This window comes from Mus pahari, chromosome 22 (genome assembly GCF_900095145.1).
Source record: "Mus pahari chromosome 22, PAHARI_EIJ_v1.1, whole genome shotgun sequence".
NCBI lineage: Eukaryota > Metazoa > Chordata > Mammalia > Rodentia > Muridae > Mus > Mus pahari.
The window spans coordinates 27589738-27598900 of NC_034611.1; the positions used below are offsets into that span (position 1 = coordinate 27589738).

A 9163-nucleotide genomic window follows, 5' to 3' on the forward strand; every position below is an offset into this window, starting at 1 on the left:
TATATATATATATATATATATATATATATATATATATATATATATACCATATATACATATATGGTAGTGGACAACTTTCAAGAATTCTCTCCTTTTACTGTGTGGGGCCATGGAATAGAACTTACCTTGTCAGTCTTGGCAGGGAGTTCCTTTATCCACTTACCTCATCAGCCCTCATTGGAGGACTCTTAAACTAAGAAATTTTGTGTTTCATTTGGAAAAATTTGAAGGTGCTTTGTATGTGTAGAAAGAAACAAGATAGCAAAAGGCAGTGAATGGCCTACAAACTACAAACTGTAGAGGTGAAGATGATAGAAGTTTGTCACCCTCTGCTTTAGAGGACAAAATGATTCTTCACTGGTGCCAAGGTGTTACACACTCCTGTTATAATAAAGTAGCTATCCTCTAGTTGAGAACTTGGAGAGGGGACGATTTTATTTACAGATAGAATGCAGCTTTATATCAATTATCAGATAAGCAATTGAAAAGTGGTGAAATTCCATTATTTTCCTTCTCTGATACAAAAGAGACTAAACACTTTAAGACTTACCCATCAAAAAAATGTCTCCTTAATTTAGTTGATATAGTAAGTGGCATGCTTTTAGTATATAAGAAAAATACTACTTCAATTTATGGATTGATATTTTCATAACCCTAAAAGAGAATATGATTGAGGGAGAAGATTACTTAATACTGAACTGATGTTCTTTTATAGTTCGTATACAAGAACCTGAGGTTGTTATTAACTAGTTGACAGGGCCAGGCATGATAGCATTTAGATCTCTGTGAGTTTGAGGCCAGCCTGGTCTGCATAGCAAGTTCCAGGACAGCCAGGGCTACATAGTGAGATCCAAGAACCAAAAAACTGAAAAACAATTTTAAAAAACTAGTTATTTCATCTATATGGGACTATCTTGTCTTTAAGAAAATGGATAACTGAAGTCCGATGTGTCGCACACACCTTTAAACCTAGTACTCAGGGGACAGAGACGGGCGGGTCTTTGTAACTTAAAGGCCAACCTGGTCTACCTACTGATTCCACTGTGTACCAGGATTACACAGTGAGATTCTGTCTAGGGTGAAAAAAATCTGTGTGTATTTGTTACATTAAAAGCCTACTTTCAGGATCTAGATCTTCTTGAGGCTTTATGCATGTGTGGTAGTGGTGGTGAAGGTATATGGGAGGATATGCCATTACTGTCTTCTGAGGAGCAATTAGGAGCTAGGATGTGGGTAGTCCTACATATATCTTCTTAGGATTACAGCTGCATGATTCATTCATTCATTCATTCTCCTCCCCCAACCCTTGTAGCATGTATATATATTACTAAATATATATATATATGTGTGTGTGTGTGTGTGTCTATATATGTGCATGTGTATATATATACAAATTTAGTGTTATATATATATATATATATATATATATCCAAAGTTATAAACTTGTAAGTCTTAATTTTGCAACTTCAGTAACCTGACTTCTCACCTTGAGCTAGGCAACTAACAATTGGTATTAATTTTAATTCTCAGAGTCTTCTGAATGGGTCAAGTGACAATGGCTTTACTCCTGAGAATGCCTACCCAATGCATCACNTATATATATATATATATATATATATATATAGAGAGAGAGAGAGAGAGAGAGTGTAAAAGGCTATTTCAGCATTTTGGGTTTTGTTTCATTGTCCATATTTTGGAGATTCTGGTTTTTGTTTGTTTTGAGACAGGGTCTCACTGTTTAGTCCTGGCTGTCCTAGAACCCTGTTTGTAGAGGAGCCTGACCATGCGAAGCTAACTCAGCTTAAAAACAAAAAAACAAAAAAACAAAAAAACCAACAACAGTAAATCACTAGGGCATGATGGTGCCCACCTTTAGTCCCAGCACGCAGGTAGAGGCCGATTAATCTCTTTTAGTTCCAGGTTAGCCAATTCACTAGTTAAGACCCTCTCTCAAAAATATAAAATTAAAAAAATGGATTAAATAATAAGGCATATACAAGGACATAGAAATTTGGGGCAAAACAATGATAGTACATAGTCTATATGATGAATAGGAACTAACAAAATACATTGTTTACAAGCTCCTGGTTAAAAATAGTGCATACTTATACATAGAGTTGGTACATGCCTGCCCTTCCAGCATCTTTGAAATTGACATAACATTCTGAACCTCAGAGGACTGATTTCTTTTTTCTTTTTTGGTTCAAGACCAACTTGGGCTTCTTAAGAAGCCACCTAAAAAATAAACCCAAGAGGAATAAAAAGGTAATGTGTACTTGATAATAAAGGAAGCCAGTTTGTTTTTCTAATTATCAGCACAAGGCCATGACAGAAAGGTTATTTGGTCTTGATCCTGAGTTCAATCCCCATTACTACTAATAAAATTACTATCATTCATTCATATTTTCTAGTACTAATGTAACAATAAAAAGGTGGCCAAGGAAATTCAGTGTGTTTGAAAGCATTTCTAAATAATTCACAAAGAAGGATAAAACATGGAATAACAATAAGCTAAATAGAAATTAGAACATTTGTAGTGGTAACTGTGTTTCTTATCATGGAACACTGAAGGAATAAAGCATCCAACATAAGATACTAGTAAGAGACTATCAGAAACCTCAATTAAGTAAAGGGAAGGAAATAATAAAAAAAGAAGCAGAAATTAATGGTCTGGAAAATTAGGATGATTGTTTTTTAAGGCTTCATAAAATATGGACTACTCAAGTAGTGAACATGAATAAACTCCTCCGGTCGGAGTAGTACGGTGGAAGTAGTAGCACGATGAGTCATGAGTAAAAACTATTATATGTGAAATACAAGCAAGCACAGACTGTAGGAGCGAAAAATACTTAATGGCTGACTTAAAGACAAAACAGTAATCCCTACACTTGAGAGACTGGGGTGGGAGAATCTACTGTTTGAGGCCGACCTGGTCTACACAGAAAGACTTGGTGAAAAAATAAAAGAGCTGAGTGTGTAGCACAGTGACATTGCACTTGCCTAGTACCTGCAAAGCCTTGGGTTGATCCCAGTGCTATTAGAACAAACAAAAACAGCAAAGACAAAAAAACAGAAAACAAGAAAATGAGCATCCAGAAACTACGGCCTGAGTTCAGAGGTATAGTCCTTGGGACACTGATTAACTTCCAACATGGTTTCTGTTTTCTTATTTTGGGGTGGAATTTTACTAGGTAGTTCTGGCTGGGTTGGAATTCATTATGTAGAGCCTTTCCAACTGCCTCTACCTCCTAAGTTGTGCCCACCCTAACATCAAACATTGTCAAATACATTATAAAGGTGGAAAAATTAAGAATGATTGTTTTAGCCAGTGTTCTATTGCTGTGAAGAGGCTCTGACCCCATATAACTATAAAGGAAAGTATTTAATTAGGGATAGTTTCGGGGGTATAGCCCATTCTCATCATAGTGGGAAGCATGGCAGCATTCAGGCAGGCACAGTGGCAAGATCGATCCACAAGCAGGAAGAAGGGAGAGACTCTGGGACTTGGCTTGTGCTTTTGAACCTTCAAAGCCCAGGGCCAGTGACATTTCCTCCAACAAGGCCACACTCCCTAATCCTTTTAAACAGTGCCAGTCCCTGTTGACTAAGCATTCAAATATGGGGACCATTCTTATTCAGATCACCACAGATGACTAAAGAAAGAACAGATTTACAATATAGTCCAAGCCAGTAGAGAGGAAAGAAAATTAAAATTCATTCATCATACCACTGGGCAGGAAATAACAAAGGAAAGAAGCAAAGAAATCAGTGACTCTGGTCTCCAAGGTGGCTTGCCCACTGCCCAGGATGCCTGCCTTTGTGTGATGCTCTTCCATAATGAGCTGTGTGGCCTTCACAGATTGTTTCTCTCCTGTGGCATGTTGGCAAACGTGGGAGATAGCATGTCATTTCATGACTACCAGAGTTGGTTTTCTGGGCCTTGTAATATCAATTTCTTTTTTCTTTCTCATCAAGGTACTTGTCTTTTTGCATACTAGGTACACTCACTTAACCACTGTGCTAAATTCCTAAGACTAAATTTTTAAGTGGTAGTTTCTGAGCTTACCACAAGATGGTAGCAAATACCCAGTCTGTGGCAAGAACCAAATAAACACTAGAGCTTCAAAACCATTATGTTTTTTTAAAAAGTGGACACGTTTAACCTCTGTGGGATAGATTAATATATTCACAGTACTCTCCTGCAGATGAAAGCTCACTCATAAACAACTTAGAAGATGAATTAGTCACAAGCGAGCAACCTAAATATTCTTCATGTATCACTTCCCTTCTTTCTTTACCTTTACATTCCTCTTCAAGGATGAACAAGTCTACAGATGTTCAATATCACTTAAGTACTATTTTTCATAATATTGTTTTCTGTACTACTGAGACACAACGATTACTGGTGATGTGTTTATAAAAAGATAAAGAGATAGATGTGGTGAGGTATGGAGGAAGGGGATGTCTCAGCGGGTCCATGCTTGAGGGATCAGCCACATGAGGGTATAGTATAGAATGGAGTTTATTCAGGGTATGGGGAGGGGAGTTAAGAAGGTAGTAGAGTCAGAGAAAGGCAAAGAGAAGGAGAGAGTAGAGAAGTAGAGGCCGGCCATGAACATGTGGAGAGAGGGGAAGGGAAGAGCCCAAGAGGGCAAGCGAGAAGCAAGAGAACAAAAAAGCAAGAGAGGGAGGAGGGGGCAAGCAGCCTCTTTTATAGTGGCTGTTGCCAGGTAACTGTGGGGTGGAGTTTAAACAGATAACAACTGGTGTGAAAGATTTGCCTTGGCTCTGGATCATCATATTACACTGATCCTTGACCCTCAGTATACATATTTTTCATGTCATGTATTAAATGTTATACAAAGAAAACACAGGAGAATGGAAATTTTGATTGCCCGAGAAAAACGTAAGGGAGATTTTAATTTTGTCCTGATGACTCTGATGTGACTGTAGTTCATTTCACAAGAATAACTAGAAAACCAAAGGGTCCTAGTACATACATGTACATGACAGCTTTCACATAATTGGCATTTCTTTCTTTGAATATTTTTGCAGAACTGTTCTGAATTGGTGTGTATTCATTTTAGGTCAAGTTTAAGATTTAATTTTATAGTTTTGTTTCTTACTCATCTCAAGATGTCTATATCTTCATAATTTAAGTTAAAAATAATTTACTCTAAAAGTTTAGTTTGTTTTATAGAATGTGATTTCTGTATCGGTAGCACAGCTTATTCTTAAACATTTTCATGATAGTTTAGAATGTTAAATAATTTTAACTCCATGGAGTGGTCTGCATGCTCCTACCAGAGTACCTATGTGAGCCTGTCATATTATAACTGCATTTTTCTTTGTGTGTGTGTGTGTGTGTTTTATTTATTTTTATTATTTTCTTTCTTTATTTACATTTCAAATGCTATCCTGAAAGTCCCCTACACCCTACCCCCGCCCCTGCTCCCCTACCCACTCAATCCCACTTCTTGGCCCTGGCATTCCCCTGTACTGGGGCTTATAAAGTTTGCAAGACCAAGGGGCCTCTCTTCCCAATGATAGCCAAATAGGCCATCTTCTGCTACATTTTTCTTACTTATCACACGGTTTCGTTTTCAGAATTCCTCTTTAGAATCAGAAGAGATTACACATATTTTAAAGACTGTAGAATATAATGTATTATATACTACAATATATAATAAAGAAATTGGAGTCAAATAGTGGTGGTGGTGGTGGTGGTGGTATGTATGAACATTTACCCAAGCAGGATAGGATAGGGCATCTGGCACTCAACAGCGCAGATGTAGGTGTTTGTGAGCCGCCATCTAGATACACTAGGAACCAAACTCTAGCCATAACCACTGAACCATCTCCCCAGTCTATATCCTCATTCCCTACAGTGCATGGCACTCAGTAAATCAGCAGCAGTAAAGAGATCGTACAGGCTTCTGAGCGATGAATACCCCATAACAAGTCACCTTTTCCATATTTTAGTGTCTTGTTCTCTGAGTTGTATCCCCTATGGTTTCAGTAGATCACTTGCTGTAATCACTCCATGCTTACCACTGTAGTACTTTTATCTAGATGGTTCAGAATTTTTGATTTAAAGGTAGTTTCTCTGTCTGGTTTTTTAAACATATACAATAGTGATACTTTTTTTCATTTCATGATTTTGGAAGTTGAAGAAATACTTGAGCAAGCAGACTACCTCTATGAAAGTGGAGAAACAGAAAAGCTTTATCAGTTGCTTATACAGTACAAGGAAAGGTAAGCAATGTATGATTGGCCTGGGTTTCAAAAATATTTTGTTAAAAGTAAAATGGTTCATTGGTATTAAAACTTTTACATAACATTTGTTCTTCTTCAAAATAGTATATCTTTTTTTCTTTTTTCTTTTTCTTTTTTTTTGTTGTTTTTTATTTTTTGTTTTTTGAGACAGGGTTTCTCTGTATAGCCCTGGCTGTCCTGGAACTCACTTTGTAGACCAGGCTGGCCTCAGAAATCTGCCTGCTTCTGCTTCCCAAGTACTGAGATTAAAGGCATGTGCCACCACTGCCCGCCAAAGTAGTATATCTTAAAGTAAATCATCATTTAAAGTAAATGACTGAAAAGTGCTATTTAAATCTCATTGATTTTTAAAGATTGCTCTTTATTGGAATGTTGAAATATTTTTTTCTATTTTGCTTTGGTTCATAAAAGTATCACTAAATATATACATTTTCTCATCACTTACATTTCTTGGTTTTTAAAACAGTAATTCCTGATAGGTATAAGATTTAAATGAATTTACTGGATTTTAGGCTGGTTCTGTGGTTCTGAATGGCAGCTGAGTTTATAAAGAGTTTTCAAAGAAACACAATTACTTGTGTTTTCTGCTTTTAGTTCTAGACTACATGGTTTGTGTAGAATGTCAGTGTGTACTCTTTAAAGGAGAGGCAGGAAAAAGCACATTTCCAGGTATTTACTTCATCCTCCGAATCTGGGAATATTGAGTTGCTTTTCATCTATTTTTGCTAATAGTTTCAAAAGCTCTCCCACCCCCATTCTCACCAACTTTAGTTGATAGTTATCTGTAGAGTCATCTTTCCGTCTTCAGGAGTTAACTGTTTTGGCATTTTACCTTGCTTCTTTAAGAAGTAAGCTGTGTGGTGTAATTATTTTGTGTAACTGAATAATAAACATACTATGGATACCTGCAGCTTCAACATTGTAAAGTGAATGGTATTTTTTTTTAACAAAACAAAATATAAATTAGGATTAAATATACACATTTAATAAAAAGCAATTCAGGGTTAAAACTTTTTATCAACTGATTTTTAATTTGTTAGCCATTTTTGTTTTATGATTGCATTTGCATAATAGTTCTTCAGGGAGTCCACTGTCCTCACTTGATATATGTTATACAGCATCATGGCACTGAAACTCAGAATTAGTTCCAGATTGCATTATTTCACTCATTCAATCATGTATAGATAAGTAACTATCACACACTGTTGTTTGGCAAATATATTTGGGGCAAAGGATTTGGCAGAATCATTTCTATAGAGTATGATCCTATCCATAAAGCTAGTGTATTTTATGGTACTCTGAACCAGGTAGAAATTGTATGAAATAGTGTTAATAAATCAAGTCTCGTATTACATTTTGAGCTTGAGGGCAAGTGTTTAGAGAACTGAAATACAAAAATATTTTCTAAGGAAGCTGGTGTTTTAGATACTATATATTGATAAGTTAATATTTGCAAATAATTTGGAAAATTTCAACAGATTTTTAGCAAATAGCTTTTATAAAAGAAGATATTGATAATGTCTCTTATATGATTGCTATAGCCTAGTTAACCTGAAAGAACTGTCATTAGTGATATGGCCTTAAACAGTTTTTCAGGGTGCAGTAAGATGGTTTTCTATCTTGTCTAAATTTAGTGAGGATGGAGAGCTACTGTGGCGGCTGGCACGAGCATCCCGTGACATAGCACACCTCAGTAAGACTTCAGAAGAAGACAAGAAAGTTTTGGTGTATGAAGCTCTAGAGTATGCAAAAAGAGCACTAGAGAAAAAGGAGTCAAGCTTTGCTGCTCATAAGGTGAGTCAGTCAGTAACAATGCTATCTGATAAAGGCTACATTGGTCTCTGCTTACCTGTTACCAGCAAGTTATGGAAGGAGAAGAAATTCCTGCATTGTAAAGAATGAGAGTCACAATGGTTACAATTTTAAGTTTTATCAAATAGCCTAAATCGCTTACTGTGTTTGTAAATGCTTATAAGTGCCTGTTTTAAACAAGAGGTAGAAGTTACCAATGTTTATTTATAGTGGCACACCAAGCATTTGACATAGTATACTAAATGCTGAGCGTGTTGGTATAAGCCTGTAATGTTGGCCCTGGGGAAGTAAAGACAGAAGAGAGAGACTCTGTCTGATCCATCCCCTGTTGGCATTATATTTCTTTGATTGTATAGCTATTTGAGGAGTATGGCTATCTTGATCATATTAAGTATTCTAGCCCAGTTTCTATTTATTTAGATCCTTAATGTTTTTCAGCAGTATTTTGTATATTCAGAGTATATTCGTGAACTTAACTTGGTTAAATTTATTCTCAAATATTTTGAATTCTTTTCATTGTTTACTTGAAATATTTTTGAGATTATTTATTGCTAGGGTATGGGAATCAAGTGCTCAACTGCTGAACCCTCTCTGTACCCCAGTCTGCATTAAAAAAAATTATATTTATTTAAATCATTTCATTCCAAGAGTGTTGCTTATATCAGTGAAACCTATTAAATTGGTATATGTTAATCATACAAAACAGGGTTCACTTTGAAATTTTCATTGGTGCATATGAAATCACACTATCCTTTCTTATCGCCACCTACTTTATTTCCCCCCACATGGAAAGTCAGTTTCAGCATATCATGTAATTTGGCCACATTCATCTCTTATACACTTCCTCTATTTACTCTCCCAGTTCCTTTTGCTATATACTTTCCTTCCTCCAGTTTCTCTACTTTCATGTGATATACTTGGCTTTATGTATCTGTGTAAAATCTAGGCTTTACAAATGAGAAATAGAAACAGATAAGTGTTTTCCTGATTCTGGTTTATTTTGCTTAGTAGGATGTGCCCATTTCCTAGCAAATGACATAATCTAGTTCTTTATAGCTTCTTTTTTTTTTTTTTT

The 9163-nt window shown here is 36.0% G+C and overlaps 1 protein-coding gene across 1 annotated transcript in view; it reads left to right on the top strand.

The window, feature by feature from the left end:
• Rmdn1 (regulator of microtubule dynamics 1) overlaps positions 1–9163 on the top strand; it is a 33828-nt gene that overhangs the window by 6171 nt on the left and 18494 nt on the right. Inside the window, exons 3-4 of the mRNA XM_021222245.2 lie at positions 6168–6255; positions 7911–8070. Coding sequence (XP_021077904.1) covers positions 6168–6255; positions 7911–8070 — 248 coding nt within the window. The remainder of the gene's footprint in view (positions 1–6167; positions 6256–7910; positions 8071–9163) is intronic.